Source organism: Salvia hispanica, chromosome 6 (genome assembly GCF_023119035.1).
Source record: "Salvia hispanica cultivar TCC Black 2014 chromosome 6, UniMelb_Shisp_WGS_1.0, whole genome shotgun sequence".
Classification (NCBI taxonomy): Eukaryota; Viridiplantae; Streptophyta; class Magnoliopsida; order Lamiales; family Lamiaceae; genus Salvia; species Salvia hispanica.
This window is the reverse complement of record NC_062970.1, coordinates 43,674,190-43,697,853: the sequence shown is the minus strand read 5'-3', so window position 1 is coordinate 43,697,853 and position 23,664 is coordinate 43,674,190. Positions and strand designations below refer to the sequence as shown.

The following is a 23,664-nucleotide window of genomic DNA, read 5'->3' as shown; positions in this document are numbered from 1 at the left end:
CCACTGTACGGCGACCGCCGGCGCCGTGGCGGCCAGTGAGTAGCGGCCCGCCTCAGAAATTCATGCTTGGAAACGAACCTCACCCGGCGACCGCCGGAAGTCATGCGGCGGTCCGCCGCCGAAGATATTGAGACTCTGGACTGCAACACGGCGACCGCCGCGAAAGGTACAGTGGCCCGCCGGAGAAAGGCAGCGAATTTGAGAGCCCTAGATTCTGCTCCAAGATTTACCATATTTTGAAAATCTTTTCCTTCTACAATGAGAAATGACTTCCCCCTATAAATAGGACCCTCAAGCTTCATCAAATGAGAGCTTCTTTTTGCAACATAAATTCCCAGAGATCAAAAGCTAGAGTACTTCATTGTGCAAGGAGTTGAAGAAGGATTTCAAGAACATCAAGAACGACGAGGATTCAACCTAAGGGTTTTATTTGCTTTAGTTTTATGTTCAAATTGTCTTCCCTTCAATCTATGTGTTTAGCTTATTCCATTATGTGTAACTAAATTCATAGGATTCTAGGGATGTGTTAGTAACGACTTTGGTTATACAATTCTAGTTTTCTATTTAATATCCGTTTTGTTTTTACTTTGTTTCTTCCCTAAGTTAATCTCAATGCTGCATGATTGAGTGACACAATATGTATGATTTAATATAACTTGCTTCATATTTGTGAGAGTGATATCTTTAAACGGACAATTTTACTAATTTGGATTGTAATTGCTTTCTGTTTTTGTTTTTAGTTTTTATTAAATTTTTGTTTTTGGTTCTTGCAGGTTTTGGATGCGAATGCGTTCTAGGAAGGACGGCCTAGAACCGCTTGATCTAGAACTCGAAAGGACTCGTAGGAAAATAAGAAGTGAAAAAAGGGTCAGGTTCAATGGCTGTCTTACTAGACAGACATCGAGAAGCTGCAGGAAATGGTGAAGCTGCTGATGGATGAGAGAGATGTGGAAAGGGCAGCCCGCGAGGCACTGGAGAGGAAGAATAGACAGATAGTACCCGTGATGAACATATTCAATCACGGGAATATGGTATCTTTTCCAGAAGGACCTCGTGTTGATGCTAACAACTTTGAGTTGCGCATGACCCTTATCGAAAGGGTCGAGCAAACTCCTTTTTTCTGGTAGGGCCGCAGAAGATGACAACCGTCATCTCTCCAAATTTGTGGAGATTGCAAACACTCTTAAATTAAATGGTGTCGACGATGATGTCATAAGGGTAAGACTCTTTCCCTTTTCTTTAATTGATTCTGCTAAAGAGTGGTTTGAGTGCGTGCCCCCAGAGAAAGTCTCCACATGGAAGGATATAGTAGCAGCCTTCCTCAATAAATATTACCCGCTAGGCACGATATTGAAGCTCAAGAGTGAGATCTTCCAATTTATCCAAGGTCATGACGAGCCCCTCTACGAGGCGTTTGCTCGTTTCAAAGCTCTTCTCCGAAAGTGTCCCAACCACAGTTTCACCGTGGACCATCAGGTAGGAATCCTTTATAATGGATTTAACGAAAAAATTTGTGCTATGTTTGGATTCAGGGGTGAACGGAGGATTTTTGAGGATTTTTGCCACCAACAGCAGAGGATGGTCGAAAGAGATGCACAATTCGAGGAGAGTAGCTGCCATTGAAGTAGCCGAGGAGAGCTCTTTTGCTAAGGAATTGGCCGAGCTCAGAGTGAGGATAAACCAAATGGATACATCAAGGAAGCAGGATCCAAACCCACCAACCTCTATAATCGTTGTCTCTAAACCCGAAAGTCCTGCCCCCGATAGTGGAAGAGATCAACTACATGCAAGTCAATAGCAACTACAACAATAATTATCTCCCTAATCAGGGGTGGTAATTTCAATAATTATAATGGAAACCGTCCTCACCCTAATCTTACATATTCTAACAATAACTTCTAACAATAACTCCCGTAGGATATAATGTTAGAAAGGGGGGAGTAGTTGAGCCCATCAAGAAGGAAGAGAAGTATGACCAAGGCATCATGAAGATCTTGGAAGTAATTGCGCAAGATAGAAAAGTCAATGATAACAAGATCGGAGTTGTGGAAGCTAGGATCAACAACCTCGAGCAAGGGATAAACACGATCTCGACTGCCATCTCAAACACCAACACTCAAATGGAGCAAGTCCAAAAGAAGCTTGACGAGGACAAGGCAAAGGCAACAGCATGAGTGGACGATATAAACAAGAAGTGAGTGGCAAAGCAGGACTGCCCAGCCGCTGTCGGACCACCGCAACCACCGCAGCGGGCCGCCGCACAACCACCAGTACTATTCTGTCCAACTTCCGGCGGACCACCGCATACCCCGCGGCCGGCCGCCACTGAGGAGGCAGAATCCTCCACCAAGCACAAGCTCATGCGGCACAACGGGATTGTACTCCCTTTTCAGCCAAAGAGGAAGTTTAAGCTAGAAGAGCAGTTCAAACAATTCTTTAACATGTTTTTGTAAGGTCCATACTAATATTCCTCTAGTTGAATCGTTGCAGGAAATACCCAAATATGCGAAGCTACTAAGGGAGGCGGTGATGAGGAAGAAGAAGCCGACCAAATCCGACCTTAAGTTGCCGCATCATTGCAGCAAGATCATCCAAAAGGAAAGGGCAGTGAAGCAAAGAGATCCAGGCCAGTTCATTATTAGATGCCGAATTGGAGAAGGGAAAGTTGACAAGGCCCTTTGCGACTTAGGGTCATCCATCAATCTCATGCCATTGAAGTACTACGAGAAGCTCAACATTGGGCCGCTCAAAACTTCAGACGTGACTCTAAGGTTGGCCGATAACTCGGCCATCAAAACTGTAGGTATGATTGAGGATGTCTTGGTAAAGGTTGACGATTTCATATTTCCTGCCGATTTTATTGTACTGACATGAAATTAGATAAAAATGTCCCTCTAATCTTAGGCAGAGATTTTCTAGCCACTTGCAAGGCTTTGATTGATGTAGGTCATGGTGAGATCACAATTAGTGACAATTACAGTCGCTCCACCTACAAGATTGAGAGCGAGATGCTTAAGTTTGAGTAGGCAAAGCAAGCAGAGATGGAACGCCAATGCAGGGCAATCATGGTGACCGACTTGACAAAGCCCCATGATCCATTCGAAGTGGAGGACCCTTCTACCTCCACCATCTACATTGTCAACAAGGTAAGTCGTTCTCCCAAAAAAGAATGAGCCTAACTCTTCTACTCCTGGTCGCAGAAAAAGAAGCAAAAGAAGAAGAAGACGCCCAAGGAAGATCTCGAGATCTACGTGATAAAAAACCAACAAGGGGAAGTACAAGTGGTAGAAGAAGCTAGGAACCAAGTTGATCCAAATGCCGGTTTTCAGCACTAGGATCGTTGATCTGCCCAATTAGTGGGCCACTTCAAGTCGAGCCAAGGACTCAAAACAAAAGCGCTTGTTGGGAGGAAACCCAATTTTTAAATTTTTTTTTCTTGTTATATTCGTTTTCTTTTTAGTTTTAAAAAAAATTAACATGTGGCGGTCGCCCGCACAATCCACGGCGCTCGCCACACGTGTGTTTAAGTGTGCAGGTTAGGTCGGGCTTAGGGAGGACCGAAGAAACCGTTGCGCGGGCCGCAATGGCCCGCCAGACGTGCACCGTTTTTTGAAAGACAGCGTGGCGGCCCGCCATGCATTATGCGGCGGCCGCCGCGACGAAGGCAGAATACGGGAATGGCCATTATAAAGTAAGCTTTCCTTCTCTTTTCTCCATTCCTTCTCTAATTCCTTCCTTGCACACACCCCCACCATTGTAAATCACCAAATTCACACACCCACACACCCACACTCTCATTCTCTCATTCCACTCCATGTTTAGAGTTTTCTTCCTTCAATTCTCTCCAACACAAGGTATGAATCCTACACTCAAATTCTGAGTTTTATTTCAATTCTTTCATGAATTTTGATCTTTCTTCGATGATTCGTTCGGGAGAAACTCTTATTATATGTTGGGGGATGATTGTGTAAGCTTATTTTTGAATTTCCATGGGTGAATTTTGGTTTAGGGTGATGAATTGTTGATTTTTGAATAGTGATTCCTTCTTCTTCTTAAATGCTTATATGTTGCAATCATGTTCATAGCATTGTAAGGCTATTAATACTTCCATTAATTGCAATACTTGTGAATTTGTTTTAGAGATTGTACATGTGTATTGATTTATTGTTGATACGTCTCTGCATGGGGGATGAATTCACGTTGGGAGATGGATTGAAGTGTCCTATTTTGGTTGATTATGCTCTACATGTTAACATGCTACAATTTAGGATGCTATAGTACACAAACTTGCACATGATTTTTGGTTCTTGATTTTTGATTGGTTAAGTGCAAGTTTGGGGGAACCTTTGATTTCTTATTTGTTGGTGCTCTTTTAAGAGTGTGAATTTCTTTTGTAGGATAATGGCATCAAAGGGAAGACCCGAGAGTACGAAGAACTATGACATTAGCCTTGCCAAAGAGGAACAAAAGGCTATGTGGAAGAAGGTGTCCCCAAGAGAGACGGCACCCTCGAGATATCCCTATGATTTCCCTCTCAAAACTTTGGGAATTATGGAAGATTTTTGGGCGTTGTGCGACGTGGGCAATGAAAATGGCCTTGTCTACATGTTTCAGAGAAAGTGACCGTCATTTAGGAAGCTCACTCTCGAGTTTCTTAGCTCACTTAAGGTTACCAAGGATCGCCGCCACAACGCCCCGCAAAGCATCGACTTTCGTCTAGGGAACCGTTGGCACGCTCTCACGATGGAGGGGAAAGATTCATCACCTATGAAGTGCTCTTCTCGGTGGGGCTTTTGAAGACCGACTACTTTGGTCAAGGCTACTTCTTGCAAGTGGAGGGGGATCACTTTCTCGTTCCAATCCCGCAGTTAACCAAGGTCGATATTTGGGCGAATCAAGCCAATTGGAAGCTCAACACTCCGGCCCACCGAAGAGCCATTGAGGCTAACCCCATTAATGGGGAGTTTAGAAAGAAGAACATCCCTTCTCGCTTCCCCGTCTATGAAGCCGAAGATGACTCCGCCTTTGATGTAATCGACAATTACAATGACAATGTGGAGCATTCAAATGCCCAAGGAAGTGGAGTGCCACCACCACCGCCGCCCCAATATCATGAAGAAGAAGAAGAGGAAGTGGAGGACCATCGCCGCCGGACTCGAGCAAACCACCGATGCGGGAGGCCAAATCCCAATGAGGAGTTCCAATTGAACACCTCCACCTAACTAGGAGATATGTTCTCCTACATTCAAAACATGTCCAACACTTGGGACAACCGTTGGGTGGAGCAACGAAGGGAGAACGCCTACAACTGCCAAGGATGGAAGGCTCAAGGCGATTGGCGCACGGCGGAGCAGAACTTTTGGGAGCAACAAAGGTTGGAAGACGTTCATCAACGTCAACAAATTGAAGAGCTCCAAAGGATGGCTGCCGAGGCTCGACAAGATCGCCAAACCATGAGTGGTGAAAATCGTCTATCTTATTGGCGCGTTCAATGACCTCAACTCTCGTTTCCCTCCTCCTCCTCAAGCACTCTCTACGATAAATTTTTCAAGGTATGTTTTCTTTTTAGTAGCTCACTCACGTCCCTACCGACTCTACAAACTTATTTCACACTTTGTTGTAAAAAGTTTGGGGGGATGAAGTGGTGGCCCGTGAGTTTAGGTTTTTGTTTTAGGATTTTTAGTTTGTTTTTGCTTTTGTTTTTCAAAAATCTCGTAGATGAACCTTGTTTTCTAAAGTTTTCTTGAATCCATGTCGTGAGCTTAACATGAAGGACTTAGAAACACGCATGTATAGGGACACACAGTAGACCGGGTTGTCAATGATATTTAATTCCATCCATGTTTAAGTATGGCTTGACGTTTTGATTTGATGGGTTGGTGAAAAGGTGCATAATTAGCGAATTGCTAGTTCGCCTTGAATTATGCTTATACCTTGTGAGATTTGAGCCTAACTTTTTTTCTTGTGTGATTTATCTACATGCATGTATATGTTTCTAGAACTTGCTCTTAGTCTGCCTAAGTTTACATAGTGTTTAAGTTGATTTAGGAGGATGATAGGCCATCTTTTCTTAGCCTACTTTTATATCCAAATTTTCAACCCTCTCAAAATTTTAAAATTTTTCCCCTTTGGATCCAATTTTGAGCCTTTAAGGTTATTATTTGGAAGCCAAATTAATGGGGACAATTCCTTGGTTAGTATAACTTTTGTTATCTTTTGTAAAGGAATTGGAGAGATAAGAAGGAAAGTATAAAAAGTAGTGTGCTTAAATGTAAAGAAAATACAAGTTGTGAAATATAAAAATTCAAAGTATGTGCTTGATATAGAAATGATGCTTATGATAAAGGAGGAAAAAAGTGTGAAAGATTGTGAAAAAGAAAAAAAGAAAATCAAAGGTTTGGAAAGTGAATAGAAGGAGATAAATAAAGTGTTGAAAAGTGGAGTCACTTTAACTCTACTTGTGATATTTTATGTTTAAGTCACTTTTTAGCCAAATATTCCTCACCTACCAAAGAGCCTACATTACAACAAAAAATAAAGACCTTTCGGACTTTTGATGATTAATCACATCTAGTAGAGGAGTGATTAGACTTTGAACAAGCCTATGGTAAATTTTGCATGATGCATGATTTGAGTGCTATACACATTACCTTTATACACTTTGAGAGTGAGAGAAAGAACACTTCCCATCTTTGGAAGTTTGCCACATATGAGTGCATGAATTCAAGGTGTTCCACGAGTTAGTAATGAAAGTACACTAATAAGCCTTGCTTGATTTGATTGCGTTAATTCATGCTTAATCTGTTCTTCCATCTTTTGAGGCAATTATGACGTCTAGTCCTTGTGCATTCCATGCGTCTATTCTTGTGTCTTTATTGTTTTGTTCGAGGACAAACAAAAATGTAAGATTGGGGGAGTTGATACGCTCGGATTTTGCAATGTTTTAAGGCCATTATTTGGTCCCTTTTTTTTATGTCAAAGTCACTCTACATGTCCAATAATTGCATATTTTATATTTTTTGGTATTTTGACGTGTTTTGTTAGAAATGTGCATATTTGAGACGAAAAAGGGAGTCAAAACGCAAAGTCTGGAAATCTGGAGTTTAGACGGCGACCGCCACAATGTGTACGGCGACCGCCGGCGCCGTGGCAGCCAGTGATCTGTAGCGGCCCGCCTCGGAAATTCATGCTTGGAAACGAGTCTCGCCCGGCGACCGCCGGAAGTCATGCGGTGGTCCGCCGCCGAAGATATCGAGACTCTGGACTGCAACACGGCGACCGCCGCGGAAGGTGCGGTGGCCCGCCGGAGAAAGGCGGCGAATCCGAAAGCCCTCGATTCTGCTCCAAGATTTACCATATTTTGAATATCTTTTCCTTCTACAATGAGGAATGAATTTCCCCTATAAATAGGACCCTCAAGCTTCATCAAATGAGAGCTTCTTTTTGCAGCATATATTCCCAGAGATCAAAAGCTAGAGTACTTCATTGTGCAAGGAGTTGAAGAAGGATTTCAAGAACATCAAGAACGACAAGGATTCAACCTAAGGGTTTTATTTGCTTTAGTTTTATGTTCAAATTGTCTTCCCTTCAATCTATGTGTTTAGCTTATTCCATTATGTGTAACTAAACTCATAGCATTCTAGGGATGTGTTAGTAACGACTTTGGTTATACAATTCTAGTTTTCTATTTAATATCCGTTTTGTTTTTACTTTGTTTCTTCCCTAAGTTAATCTCGATGTTGCATGATTGAGTGACAGAATTATGTATGATTTAATATAACTTGCTTCATAACTGTGAGAGAGTTCTAGTGAGTTAGGTCCACTTAGTAGACGTTACAGTTAGTTTCCCTTAAAACAACACTGTTAATTGAGAGTGGAGACTTTTCAAGGGTCTTAGGAGCTTTTTGGAGTTACGTGTTAGGATTGACAACCCTAATATTGTAATCAACGTTTGTATCGCATGAGCATAAGCTAGGTGACTCATTCTATCAAAGTAAAAACTATGCTAGGGTATTGAAGTTTGGAATTTGTATAACCATAACTGTGAACCCACATCCCTGTAATTCCCCTTCTCTGTTTTATTTGCATCTAGTTGTTAAATGCTTTTAATTATTTTTAGTTTTCAAAAATTTCAAAATCTTTCGGTCTTCCAGATAGTAATTGAGTTTTAGTAGAGGATAGACACTTTGTGTTCGTCTTCCCCGTGTTCGATATCCGGTACTGACCTTTGGCTATACTATTTTTATTCTGTATACTTGCAAGTATTAATAGTGCTAAAAAATATCGCATCAATATAGTATGTATATTTTGTGTAAAGCGCGTGTGTATTTTGTATATAATGCGTATGCATAAATTTTTCAAATTCAATTCCATATCAATTACTTCATTTTACCAAATACTTCCTCTATCCGCAAAAATAAGAGTATAATTACCATTTTTGGCCATTCACAAAAAATAGAGCACAATCATTTATGGAAAGTTTTCAACAAATAATAACCCTACACATCATTCCACTAACACTACTTCTTACTTACTTTTTCTCCTTCCCTCTTAATTTTTTCCTTTCTCTCTTATTTTAGCAATTCTATATTAAAACCCGTGTCATATACAAATTGCTCTATTTTTTTGAACGGAGGGAGTATAAGATTTGGAATTGAATTAAATTTCAATTCCATTGAATTTGAATTCTAATTCAGTGCCAATTCTGTGTCCCAAACATAGCCTAAATGGAAATATCTAACAATGCATAAAAATTATAAACAAAATTTTCATATCTATTAAAGAATGGAGAAATGCAGCTTTGTAAGTAACACAAGCATTGATAATACGAGTAGTATCAATCTTTTTAGTGGGTTAGTGGGCTGTAAGTCTAATACTAGTAGAGGAGAAATGTGGCCCAAAAACAATGGCCCAAAAATGAAGACTAAGGGCATCCACTATAGGGGCGGTGCGCCGGCCGCCCCCTTCCCGGCGGCGCCGCGGCGGTGTATAGGGGGGAAGGCGTCCGCCCCGGGGGCGGACGAATTTGTTGGGGCGGAAGGGGTATCGCCGGCTTTGCGGCGAGGACGGGCCGCTGGAGAGAGAAAAGCGGCGGCCGCCGCGCCTACCTATTGCGCGGCGACACCGCCGCGGCGGACCGCCGGTTTCCCTTTTTTTTTTTTTAATTTCGAATTTTTATTTAATTTATTGACTTATTTAAATAAATATCCACCAATTTGTCTTCCACTCCACACCCATTTTCACTCCACCCCCAATTTCACAACCCTAGATTTTACCGAGATGCACGAGAGAGACGAAGATTCACCCGGCACGGAAGAATCGGGATATGGATACTATCCTTCTTCCCAGCCATCTCAGCTGTGGGGATCGAGTCCCAGTCCCCCTCCATTCCAATCGTGGTCACCGACATCCCCGCCATGGCAACAAAGCCAATATCGGGCTCAATCTTCTCATCAGAGGAATTTGGGTCGTTCGGCGTTTGGAGATTATCGACCCACTATGGACTCGCCCAACCATCCGCGGCCGGATACCCCTTCTCACTCTTTCCAGCGCACCCAGACTCCCTTGTCTGATTTCGATAGGTTCACACTGGAGCAGATGATGGGGATGATGAGTCCGGGCCTTCCGGAGACCCCGCCGACGAGATCTGGCGGCGACGGCGGTGGTGGGAGGGGCGGCGACAACGGTGGTGGTGGGAGGGGCGGCGACAACGGTGGTGGTGGGAGGGGCGGCGGCAACGGCGGTGGGGGGAGAGGCGGCGGCGGCGACGGCGGTGGGGGGCGGGCGGCGGCGACGGCGATGGGGATGGCAGCGGCGGTAGCGATTCGCCGGTAACAAGTCGGGCCGTGCACTACACCAAAGACGAGTCGATTGCTGTAGCGAGGGCATGGGATGCCGTCACATCCGACCCCTATGTTGGCACCGATCAGACCGAGATTGGCTTTTGGAAGCGCGTTTTGTTGACCTACAATGAGTTCAAGCCGAGAGGCGCCAAACCGCGTGACGCGGAACAGATCCGGAAAAAGTTTGGGAGGATTCTGACACCCACCAGGAAGTTCGCGGGCATCTACGGCAACAACCTTATCAACGCTGAGAGTGGCCGCAACGAAGCCGACGTGAAGGCTCTCTCCGTGTCCCAATACAACGCGCTATACAAGCCTAAGTTCACCCAATGGGAGGAGTTCCGCGTTCTCGAGAACTGCCCGAAATTCAAGGCCATCTGTGCAGAGGAGACCGAGGGTCACGCGGCGAAGCGCAACAGACGCAACAGAGCCGGGAACTACAGCAGCAGCAGCGGCGGACACTCAATCGACCTCAACGACGCCCAAGCGGAGGAGCCCTCTGATACACACACCAGGCGCTCACGCCCTCCGGGGCAGAAGGCCAGTATCCGCAACGCCCGGATGTCTGCAGGTTCCTCCCGCTACTCGGCGGCCGCGTCTGGATCTCGGGGCGCGCAGGCGCCTTCTGGAGCTCAGTCCGTGGACCATGGGGCCCATGTGGTCTTGAACAGGAACCTGAATGTGCAGTTGATGAAACAACTGCAAGATAACTGCCGTTTCTACGAGTCGGCCACCGACCCGATCACCAAGTTGATATACTATGAGCTGATGTGTAGGATCAGAGAGGAGCTGGGGCTGACTGGTCCAGGGGCGACACCGGGGGCGACGGGGGCAGGGGCGGCGGCGCCGGGGGGAGTGGGCGACGAAGATGAGGCCGATGTTTCCGACTTCGCCACCGAGTAGATGGTGGCGGTGTTTTTATTTGTGTTTGTATGTTTTTTTTTTTAAATGTTCGTTGTGTAATTTTCCGGTATCCATGAATACAACGAATATTTGGTCTCATCGCACTTTTTAATTTTATTATTTATTGTCTCGTTCTTTAATTATTTTTAGTCCGATAATTTTAATTGTAAAATTGAATTAAAAAATACAACAAGAAAAATAAAGTGAAAGTTGTCCACCAAAAAGTGTCCACTATTGCTGCGGACACTTTTTTTTGGGGCTGTGGACAAATAAAATGGGGCTATGGACAAAAAGAAAAAGTTGTCCACCAAAACTTGTCCACCTATAGTGGATGCTCTAATTAAACGAATAGAACTTCATTCTCCTGTGCAGAGAAGACGCCGCCGCTGATTGGGATTGGCCAGGGAGCCGGCGGCGTGATGTCGGAGGCTGATGGAAGGCTACCCTGGAGGTACCCCGAGGTCAGCCGGATTTGATCGATTCAATTCTGCTTCGTGATATTATTATGTGCTCACATTTCTACACAACGATGATGCTCGAGTCAAAGTAAGTAGCTGCCTCAAATTCAAATTCAAATTCAAATTCTGGTGTTTGTAATTGATCCTTGAGATAGAGCGAGACAGCTATTTCGTAGCTGAGTGTTGTTTCTTGGTGGTGCAACCATCCCCTTCTCAGTTCTCACCGTCTATGATTGAATATTGCGGTAGCCGGTAAGTTTTTTACATTTTTCATTTTATGTTGAGACTTGAGAGAATTTTTTTAATTATACTACTCCCTCTGTTTCGGGTATTTATATACTCCCTCCGTTCCTTTATAGTTGAGTCATTCTTCCATTTTGGGAACTTCCCTCATAGTTGAGTCATTTCTATATATAGTAACTTTTTCCTCTTTCTTACTTTACTCTCACTTACTTTATTCTCTCTCCTTTATTCACTTTTTACTTTATTCTCTCTAACTTTTTCCCTTTCTTATTTTTTTATCTATTTATTTAACAAACTCAACATTCATTTCTTAAACTCCGTGCCGAAAAGTTCCGCCTCAACTATGAGGGAACGGAGGGAGTAGTATACTGAGTATAGACTTATAATATGATTGTGAGAAATATATATCTTAATTGATGGATCAATAATGACAATGTTATAGTATCCACAAAATAAATATATGTTCTAATATTAATGCATGCAACAAAATGACATTCACTACATTTAAGTCAAGTTTATAAATTTATTCAGAGTTGTTTTTTATTTATTTTTTAAGGGAAGAAGTAATGAGTATAGATCTAAACATTATCTACTATGCAAAAGAGAGAGAGTATCATGTTAGGACAACAGTGCTACTACTTAATTAACGTGTATTATCGTATCTTATGTGGTGTATTTTCCATAATTTCAGCTATAATTTAATCCATTTGTTTAAAGCAATTTGAGAAGAAATATACAGCCGATGTAGAAACGGACATAATTCACCAACTCTAATCATTCCTTGTCTCTTTAGAGAGCGTTGACCAAACAATCAAAGCTTGGAATTGTTACAATGGCAGAAGCAGTGGTGTCGATTGCTCTTGAAACCATCCGTGATTTGCTATTGGAAGAGAGAAGGTTTTTAGTTGGCGTGGCCGATCAAGTGAAGGAGCTCGAGTGGCAGCTCAAAGAGATGAAGTGTTTCCTCAAAGATGCTGACAAAAGACGACATGAGAGTAATACGATCTTCAATTGGATCTCCGAGATCAGAGATCTCGTCTGCAGATCCGAATCCGCCATTGAAAGGCACGCAGCTTATCAAGTTTATTCAAGGAGAAGAGGCCTCAGACAATTCGTCCGCAAATACTCCTGCATTTTGAAAGATTGCAGCTCACTCCACCAATTAGGCTCTGAGATTTCACAAATCACAACAAGTCTGGAGAGGATAAGCAAGGATATGCAAGAAAGCGGCATAAAAAGAAGCATAATCATCAATTTAAATGGAGAGGGGGAATGCTCTGCTGGAAACATCTTGTCGAGGAAGACTTTCCCCAATTTGGAGATTGGAGATTGCTTCGTAGGCATGGAGGATGAGGTGGAGCAGCTTGTTCATTATCTAGGGAAAGACACAAAGGATCGGATTATATCAGTTTGGGGAATGGGAGGGTCAGGCAAGGCCGCCATTGCCAAGAAGCTCTACAACGAGATGACCGCCTTTGATCTCTCGGCGTGGGTTTGCATTACTCAGCAATGCGAGAGTCGATCAGTTTGGGAGGATGTTTTGAGGCAACTAGAGAATCAGAACAAGAAGAAGAAGAAGGGTGTTTCAGTCCTGAACAATGAGCCACAAACAAGGGAGGAGGTTCCAAGTCTGAGCGACTTTGAATTGGTTGAGCGACTGTGCGAGATACAAAGAGAAAAACGATGTCTCATTGTTTTGGATGATCTTTGGGAGCTTTCTCATTGGGGTGAGTTGAAGCATCCGTTCATTGCCCAAGATTTGCAGAGCAAAATATTGGTGACAACACGGAAACAAAAGGTTGCAGAGATTGGATTGTCAGTTGAACATGGGCTTTTATCAATGGATGCTGCTTTGGAACTACTCAACAACAAAGCCTTTCAGCATGGAAACATTCCAGGTTAGTTTTATATTACTTCCTCTGTCTTCAAGAAATAGAAACTTTGTAATGCGAAATTCATCTAGAAACAGAGAAAAAATAGAGTAACTAAAGCCCTGTTAATAGATAATAAGACTCATATGATTAATAGCGTAATGCATGGTAAAAAAGTTTACGAATACGTATTAAAATGAACTAATTTGGTGGTTAGTAGATAATAAAGACTCACATCATTAATAGTGTAATGCATGGTAAAAAAGTTTCGGAATATTAAAATGGACTTGAGGCATTTTATTTTTGGCACGAGATTTAAGAAAGTTGTATTTATAAAGTTAAATGGAGATAAAGTAAAATAGGAAAAAGAAATGAGTAAAATAGCGAAGAGAATAAAGTAAGGGAAATTAGATAAACCCTCTATCGATGAAAAATAGTACTCCCTCCGTCCCACCGAAGATGACTCACTTTCCTTTTTCATTCGTCCAAACCAAGATAACCCCTTTCTTACTTAGGAAATAATTAAAATACTCAATTATCTTTTCTCTTTTCTTACTTTATTAATTTCTCCTACTTTTAAACACCCAACAACTTTTTCTCTCTCTTACTTTTTGCATCTCTCCTACTTTTAAACACTCAAGAACCCTTTATCCTCTTACTTTATTCTTCTCTCCTACTTTTAAATACCCATCAACTTTCTCTCTCCCTTTTTTAACACTTTAAAATTAGTATGCATAAAATCACGTGCCGTCGTAGGAAGGGGTCATCTTCCATGCGACGCCCCTTCCTTGGGACGGAGGGAGTATCATTTTACAATTTTAGAATGTCTAAAAAAAATGGAAAGTGTCTCTTTCATAGTTTACCCACTTTTTCTCTTCTCGGTCATACCTAACCTACTTTTTCTCTACATCTCTCAACTTTTTTCTCTTCTCGCTCATACCTAACCTACTTTTTCTCTACATCTCTCAACTTTACTCACTTTTTTCTCATTCTCTTTCTTACCTTTTAAATTTCACACTAAAACCTATGTCATCCATAAATGAGATTAGGGATATCAATCCAACCCGAAACCCGTCGGTCGGCCCGAATAGCTCGGTAAAATTATCAGGTTACAGCTATAATTTTGTAACTCGAATACAAAACGGGCTAAACGGGTTAACCCGTTAGGGTTGATGGGTTAAACGGGATGGCCCAGGCGGGTTACAAGTTGGCCCAGACAGATTGCAACTTTTAATAAAAAATACTCCCTCCGTTCCTCTCAAGATGGCCACATTCTTGAGTGGCACGAGATTTTAAAAAGTGTTGTTAGGTGAAGAAAGTAGAGAGGAAAAAAGTAGTTGAATATTTTAATGAGGAGAGAGGAAAGAGGGGGTTATTTCCAAAACTGGAAAGCGGCCATCTTGATTGGGAAAAAAAAAGGAAATGTGATCATCTTGAATGGGACAGAGGGAGTATTAAGTTTAAGGATTTTTTTGTGTTTTTTCAATTTCATGTGCCATAATCGTTAGTCTTCTTCAATTTTCAATCTACACTTCTGCATTCGATTTCACACCATCAACTTTCAAGTTTCACTTTGACTCATTATTCCGTCATCCCATTATCTGCCACTGCTGCTGTCTTACCACCGCCTAAACCAATCAAAACAAAATTAATAATTAACCCATCAAAATCTCAATATATTTATCATTTTAATAATTAATGATTGATGTAGGATCATGATTTTTAATTTTCATACAGAAATAATTATGAACAATGCCAAAATAATGTTACGATCACAAGCTTTAATTCAAATTGATTGATTGATTGATTTAAATTTTGATTTATCTTTGTTTATGTTGCAGTTGATTGAGATAAAAGGCTTCTCTCCAATTATTATTTGAGGAAAACAATGAAAATTTGAAGATTCTGTATGATTCTAAAATTTGAAGAAGAAAAAACATCTAAAATTTAAAATTGTATTATAGAGTTAAGTTCTGATTATAAGAGATTATTTTCTAAAGTATTTAGGCTTGAATAGCCGGATGGGTTAGCCCTAAACCTGTCAGGGTTAGGGTTGAAAATTTATGACCCAAAAAATCTATAATCTGAATAGCCCGACAATCCGAGTGGGTTGGCTCGAACCCGAACGGGTTAGGCCAATTGACATCCCTAAGTGAGACTATTTTTTTTGGATAAAGGGAGTATTTTTTTATTAAGAAGAAAAATGACTCAAATAACTTGATGCAATCCAAAATTGAATACGATTCAAATAACTAATTATGACTCAAAATTGTATACGATTTTTTTGAGGCTGCGATGGTGTTAGTTTTGTTTAAAAATACAATCCAAAATGTTTTAAAAATTTTAAAATTGGTTGGTCAACCTGTGGTTCATTGTCGAACTGGCTAATTTTTCCCGTTCATTGCAGCTCAGACAAATCGACCGGTCAGCCTTTGTCCTAGCGGTAGGAAGCTTAGACATTATTGTATGAGGTGCTGAGTTCGAGCCCTCTTGAAATTGATTGGTCCAGTAGCTTAAAAATTTAATTTTATCAAATAGATTTGAAATTGTCAAAAACACTAGATAATTGAGCTTATAAGCTAGCGAAAACATTGTAGTCAGAATAGAGATAATATTGTAAAGATATGAAATTAAAAGTAAATGTTCAAATACTAAGCACACTAGAACTATTTTTGTATATTTACCATTGCTTATAAAATTATTAAAAATTAGTTGAGTTGATGAAATTGTTTTTGAAGTGCTCATAAGCTACTGAAGCTTATACTCCCTCCATCCTAACATATGTGACACATTTCTTTCGGGCACAAGTTTTTAGGTAGTGGCGTTTAGTGGTTAAATGAATAGAGGGATGATAAAGTAAAAGAGATATAGAGTGTTAGTTTTTTGCCATAAAAGGGAATGTCTTGGGACTGCCCAAAGAGAAATAAGCCTCACTAACGTGGGACAGAGGGAGTATAGTTTGCTTATAAGCTTATTTTGTCAAATATTTTGAAATATTTTTTAAGGTCATGAACGATTTGCAACTTGTTTTATAAAACTTATAAGAACACTTTTTTAGTCAATTGCACTATTCAATTGATCGTCATATATTATTACTTCAATATGCAGACTTTGCATTGGAAGAAAGGTTTGAGAAAATTGGGAAAGAAATGGTTCAAAAATGTGGTTATTTGCCATTGGCAATTTCTTTACTCGGTGGGGTTTTGCGAGAGAAAAAATCAATTGTTGAGTTGGAATCAGTAGCTGAGCATATAAAAAAAGCCATATATGGAGATGAAAATCAGATTGATGGAGTCCTGAATTTAAGTTATGAAAGTCTACCCTATTATTTGAAGCCTTGCTTTCTCTATATGGGTATTTTCAATGAGGACGAACCCATATCAGCTCGGCATCTATATAAGGTGTGGATAACACAAGGCATGATTTCATGTCAGAATGTCACAGACAATGAGGACACTATAATGGACATCGCCGAGATGTACTTAAGTGAGTTGGCATCCAGGTCCATTGTTCAAGTGAGTTATGATTATGATGTCTCAAGCAGGGATTTAAAATATGATAAATGTAAACTTCATGATGTAGTACGAGAACTATGCTTGAAATTGGGGAAAAGGGAGGATTTTGGTGTGCTGAGTTTGGAGTATAAAGGTGGGAAACTTAGAACCTTATTACGGGAAGTTTTCTCACATGTGAAGATACAACATTTGGCTATCCAATTCAAAAGTGAAGTGGAGCACGAGCTTATTGTCGCGTGTGGAGAAGATACTAGCCAACATATAAGGTCTGTTCGATTGTCCAATCTCATAGGATCGAATTATAATATTGTTGACTTTCCCCTACACTGTATAGGTAATTTTCAGAAATTCAAATTTCTAAGAGATCTAGTTATCGTGAGATTCAAATTTGCAGGAGGGAAGTTACCAATAGGAATCACTAAACTTGTTCACCTCAGATGTTTGCGTTTACATAAATGTGAACTTGATAAACTACCCTCTTCCTTGAGGAATTTGGTATATATGGATACCCTTGATTTATCAGCTTCATTGAATGTTGAAGTTCCAAATGTTTTTAAGGAGATGTTGCGATTAAAACACTTGATTCTTCCTTTTTATGGAAATGAAAACATTAGAAATTATCGACTAAGACTGGACGAGGGAGTATATGAGTTGGAGACTCTAGAATTCTTTGATAGCAGATGTCATGAACTTAAATGTGTGGACAGAATGAAGAATCTCCGACAATTTATAGGAAGGATACACGATAGTGAAAGCTTGTCAGCTATCATGAATGTGATTATGAACTGGAAGAAGATACGGGACTGTATTGTTACTATTGAAAAAAGTTGCGACTTAACAAGTGAGCGACTGCTGGAGAAGGTTTTGACATGTCCCAATCTCTATCATTTGAATATTTATTCTAAGTCAGTGAAGGCGCTAGCAAAGTGTGAGAGTGATTTGTTGAGCTCCAAACTTAAGAGTTTGAAACTGTTTTATTGTGAGATTGAGGATGATCCAATGGGGATATTGGGAAAGCTTCCTTGCTTGATAAGATTGCGATTATCTTGGGAATCATTTGTTGGGGAGGAGATGAGGTGTCCAGCAAACAGTTTTCTTCGTCTGAAGAAGCTAGTATTAAGAGGTTTACCAAAGTTGAGGGAGTGGAGAGTGGAGTCAGGAGCCATGCCCCTTCTCTCTAAATTAACAATCACAGACTGTTCTTGTTTGGAGATGGTTCCAGATGGATTGACTGCCCTTTCTACCCTTCAGACTCTCGTAATTAAACGTATGCCGAAATTGAGAGAAAGGGTATCACCATCTGGACAGGATTTCCACAAAGTGCGCCATGTCCCTTCAATTATCATCAAGGAAGACTAGTCTTCACCAGGTATCTCATTTCTCACATTTTTCTTTATTCAATTTTGGCAAAATAAAAACATAAGCTCTAATCATGTCATTGCTGATTTACAGGTGAATAACTACCTTTCTCCAAAGGGTACATTCCTTGGTAAGGTTTTAATGACTCTCTAACTCTTTGTAAGATTGTATCGCCTTGTATTTTATTTTATTTTTCTTTTGTTGCAGGTTAAATTTCTTCCCCTTCTTGCTTCAGTTATGTTGTTGTATTTCTCTGAGTGTTCCTTTTTGTACTCTTTTCTCTGGCAGGGAAATCCTTCCTAGTTAGTACGTGTTTGTGCATAATTAAGTAATTGTCTGGAATCTTGGTAATTTAAAGTTGTGTAGTGTGGGTTAATAGGATAGTATTATATTTGAAATGATGTTGTCTTTGAATTTGAAATTGATGGTTTGTAATAACTCAAATGCTGGAAGTGAATATTTGTGTGTGTGTGTGTGCGCGCTCGCGCATTGAATCTGGGTTGTATTGAATTGCCTGAATTAACTCTGTTTAAACTTTTAAGTCAATACTTTTAAATGATTATGGTACACTTATACAAGGAAATTATTATGTTATATTTTTACACGTTATTTGGTTAAATGCATTTCTAAAATGATTTTATCAGATTATCATTTCTAAATGTATTGAGAGTTTGTAATTACTCAAATGTTGAAAGTGAAGAATTGTATACTTGTGTTTCCGTTGAATTCGGTTTGCATTCAATTGCTTGATTGAACTTTGTTTAAGGTTGATCCTTTAAAGGGTAGTACTAAAAGTTTGAGACTTATTCAAGGAAAGGTTATTTCCTACGTTTATAGTAACAGTTTTGATTGTATTTATTTTAGTATGACGTTCTCTTGGTTCTAAATTCTTTCTGTTTTCTTCGTTCCAATTAGGGCTGGGAAAAAATATCGAAAAAATGATATATCGCTCGTATCGTATTGAAAAATATCGAAAAATTATCGAATTTTCGATACGATACGATATCGTATCGTAAGTTTTCGATACGATAACGATATGAATTTCCTTATATCGCGATATATCGTTTTATATCGAAAATACGATATATATCGAAATTTTTTGGTATATCGATATTTTCGATATATATCGATATATATCGAAAATTTCGATATATCATTTCAGTACGATATATCGAAATATCGATACGATAACGATATGAAATTTACACGATATAACGTTTTCGATACGATATATCGTATCGACCCACCCCTAGTTCCAATACTCCTTTTAAGTTAAAGGGACATGAAACTTTTATAGTTTAATGCTTTGGTGAACATATTCGTTGAACAAACAACAATTTCACTATTTTTGCTTATATCAAACGTGTATCGATTTCAATGTGTTTGATTCGATCAAGCTGAATCTGATTTTTAGCCAAGGTGAACTTTGGAGGGGTTGGACTTTACAGTTCTATATGAGCACCAATGTGAGATAGTTATATAATCTGTTGGACCCACTTTAATACCATGATAGAAATCCATGAATTCATTCTTAAAACTGATTGGTGATAAGAAAAGAGGCCCACGAGACTTATACAGTGATTTCAGTTCTATATGAGCATCGATGTGAAACAGTTATATTTATATATTTAGTTTTAATTACCAACAGTTAGTTACTAATTTCTTTTGACACAATTGAAATAATCGATTGTGGATCTCTTATTCATTGGACCTGTCAAGTAAATTCACAAGGTATTCATTGGATCTGTCTAGTAAATTCACAAGGTGAGAACTCAACTTTCACAAATTAAATTCAGTTAAAAAGCGCATATTCTCCACATACTACCTATAGATTTTTATCCCTGTCCTAGTAATCATGCTTTTGGACACATGCATAAATATGGAGGGTTTTAAGGACTTTCAAAGCTATAAATTTCAAGGTTTAGTAAAGCTACTTTCTGATAATCATGTATTAATGTATCATTGATCCATATTTGTGTCATGCTGAAATGTTAACTATTTTATGGTATGTGATGAGTATATTTTTTTATCTGGACTTTATGAAAGCAAATTAGATATTGTCAACTAAAAAAGGTCGTTATGCTATTCTCAAGTTATTCTTTTGTCAGTCGAAGGTCAAAGGACATACTATGACCGGGTTGCTACGATTCTAGGTAAATATTGAAACTGAGGTTGTATATTTATTTGATCTCTTAGATTCCTACAAAGTTTAAGTTTAGAGTAGTGCTTATATAAGTGTTTGATATTTGATGAAGATGGTTTTAAGAGAAACACAGGCATAAGGCGGCCTCACGTAGTGCAAATAAAACAGAGTACTTTCTGGCTGAGTGTTAAGGTATTTTCCCCCTTAACGGCTGTCGGCGGCTTCGCGCGGCGTCCGAACTAAATTACCGGCGCCCTGCAGCGGGTCGGCGGTTTGTAAACTGAGGCTGTGCGCGGGATTCTTCCCCGTCGGGCAGCGTCGAGTTTAGGGTTTTTGTGAGATACTTGTCGCGCAAGATTATTAGGGCAAAAAGATGTATATTATTCATTGAATTCCTTCTGACAAAACGCCCTATTTATAGATCTAAGGACCCTAGGGTTGGGTCGACCTAATCCTATTCATCTCGGGAAAGAACCAACAAAAAACCCCGAAACGGAGCTTATAATTACGCTCGACTCTTAAATCAATTAAATAAATAAAATATCAAAAAGAAATAATAAAAGGAAAGCAATAAAGTAAAGTATAAAACAAAAATAACGTCTCTCTTCTACTTTGGAACGTACTCGATGAGCTTGTCTGGCGAACGTGCGTTCCTCTTTGGCTTCGATGTTGCAATGGACCTTTGCTCCTGCGCTGGCGCTACCTCCACCGCATCCGGCAACACTTCCTCTTCATACTCATTATCGTCCTCCTGACCTGCTCCATCGGAGGATTGTGCGGTTGGGGCGTATCAACTCCCTCCCCGATAGCAACCTCCTTGTCCTCAAGGAGCACATTTGGAAACTTACTACGGATCAACTCCAGAGGTTCCCACGTAGGAGAATCTGACCCGTCAGACTATCGCACAAACACGTGATCTTTCGGTTGGCCCGCGTGCCATAACACCCGTTTATCTAATATCCGCACCGGGTACACCACCGGTCTCTCGCTCAAAAACTCGGTCGGAAAGCTTATCACCGGCTCCTCATCCTCCCCTGCGACGAACGGCCGCAATAGGCTAACATGAAAGACATTATGGATTCGACTTCCCTCCGGCAAACGCAACCTATATGTAACTGGCCCAATACGAGCGAGAACTTCAAATGGCCCATAAAAACGACGCGCCAGCTTTGCAGACAAATTAACGGCGGTGTCGTCCCCAACGGTGGTGCACAAATTAACGGCGGTGGATCCCGGCCGTAAAGCGCTTTAAACGGAGACATCTTCAGTCCCTCATGGTAGAAACAATTCAGCGCCAACTCCGCCCACGGAAGAAAGTTCGCCCATTGGGATGGCATGTCCGCCATAAATGCTCGCAAATATTGTTCAAGGCCCCTATTTCTTACCTCCGTTTGACCTTCTGACTGTGAGTGATATGTCGTGGAGATGTTCAACTTTGTACCGCTTAGGCGTAAAATATCCTCCCAAACTCTATTCAAGAACACCGGGTCGCGATCCGAAACCAATTTCTTGGGAAATCCATGGTGACGAACCACCACATTAATGAACAAGTGCGCAACCCTCAGAGCGTCGAAACGGGCCGGCAAAGGAGCGAAATGCGCATACTTTGACAATCGATCAACCACCACCATGAAAGTAGTATATCCGCGCGAGTGTGGCAGCCCAGTGATGAAGTCCATTGACACGTCCTCCCAAACCTGCGACGGAACGGGCAGGGGTTGTAGCAAACCTGCAGGCTTCTGTGTGGAATACTTGGTGGTTTGGCAAGTTACACACGCCTCAACAAACTGTTTCACCTCCTTCCGCATGTTAGGTCAATAAAAACAAGCAGCCACCCGACGAAATGTTCGATCGAACCCCAGATGACCTGCCGCCGAGGAACTATGGTACTCCCGCAGAATCGGTGCTCGCGCCGATGACCGTGAACCCACATATATCCTCCGTTTATGATACACCAACCCATCAACCAAGGACAAGTGTGGAGGCGCCTTGCCCTCCCTAATGGAGGCAGTAATTTAGCGCATTTCTGGCGACGACTTTGTCACTACGCAGCATATCCATCAATTGGGGAACAGGGTGCGCTGCTGCTGAGAGCAATGCCGCATCGCGCGAATCCGCACCCGCGTCATCGGCTGCCGTTGAGTCCTCCCCAAATCTGGTTCCCAGGCCGTTGTCCTCACGCCGCGACAATGCATCCGCCGCGCGATTAGCACTCCCCTTCTTATACTCAATTTGAAACTTGTAGCCCATCAGCTTGCGTACATAAAGATGCTGATCCGGGGTCTGGACGACATGTAGGAGAAACTCTTTCAAGCTCTTCTGGTCGCTTCTAATAACGAATTCCCAACCCAACAGATATTGACGCCATTTTTGGACGGCTTCCACAATGGCATACAACTCCTTGTGATAAGTTGATGCGACGCGGCGACGGGGCCCCAACTTCCGACTGAAGTATGCGATTGGGTGATTATCTTGGAGGAGCACCGCTCCAATGCCTACATCGGATGCATCCGCCTCCACATAGAATGTCTTCTCAAAGTTCGACAGTCGGAGTACCGGGGCAGTGGACATAGCAGCCTTCAACTTATCAAACGCCTCCTCTGCTGCTGAAGTCCACACGAATGCATCCTTTTTAAGCAAATCTGTCAATGGAGCTGCGATCAATGCATACTTTGCAACGAACCGGCGGTAATACCCGGTTAAGCCTAGAAAACCCCACAGCTGCTTCACCGTCTTCGCCTTCGGCCACGCTGTCATCGTGGCCAACTTATCCGGATCAGCCTTCAACAATCCATCCCCTATTAAATGTTCCAAGTATTCTACCGTCGATCTGCAAAACGAACACTTAGACAGCTTCACGAAGAATTTCTGCTCGCGGAGGATGGTCAACACGGCAGCCAGATGTGTATAGTGGCTCTCCGCCGTAGGGCTGTATACGAGGATGTCGTCGAAAAACACAATGACACACTTTCGTAGCATAGGTTGAAAAATCGCATTCATTGTGGCCTGAAAAGTTGATGGAGCGTTCGTCAACCCAAATGGCATTACCAAAAACTCAAAGTGACCTTCATGAGTACGAAATGCAGTTTTAAAGATGTCTTCGTCATGCATTCGGATCTGATGGAAGCCCGAATGGAGGTCCAGTTTCGTGAAAAACCTTGCTGCACCCAATTCGTCAAAAAGTTCATCTGTCGTTGGAATAGGGAAATGGCCTGGCATTGTCGCATTATTCAATGCTCGATAATCGATGCAAAACTGGAACGTCCCATCCTACTTGCGAATAAGAAGCACTGGGGATGAGAACGGACTACTACTCCTCTGTATGATGCT

At 41.3% G+C, this 23,664-nt stretch overlaps 1 protein-coding gene across 3 annotated transcripts in view; it reads left to right on the top strand.

Moving 5' to 3' along the window:
• The first annotated feature begins 12,250 nt into the window (after positions 1 to 12,250).
• LOC125195888 (probable disease resistance protein RF9) overlaps positions 12,251 to 23,664 on the top strand; it is a 48,102-nt gene continuing 36,688 nt past the window's right edge. The window contains exons 1-4 of one of the 3 annotated variants that reach the window (XM_048094164.1): positions 12,251 to 13,344; positions 16,426 to 18,201; positions 18,285 to 18,321; positions 18,480 to 18,705. In XM_048094164.1, the coding sequence (XP_047950121.1) occupies positions 12,279 to 13,344; positions 16,426 to 18,191 (2,832 nt within the window). In that variant the 5' untranslated portion in view covers positions 12,251 to 12,278 and the 3' untranslated portion in view covers positions 18,192 to 18,201; positions 18,285 to 18,321; positions 18,480 to 18,705. Of the gene's footprint in view, positions 13,345 to 16,425; positions 18,202 to 18,284; positions 18,322 to 18,398; positions 18,706 to 23,664 lie in introns of those variants that run through there. The other 2 variants (XM_048094163.1, XR_007171794.1) reach the window with 2 other exon arrangements.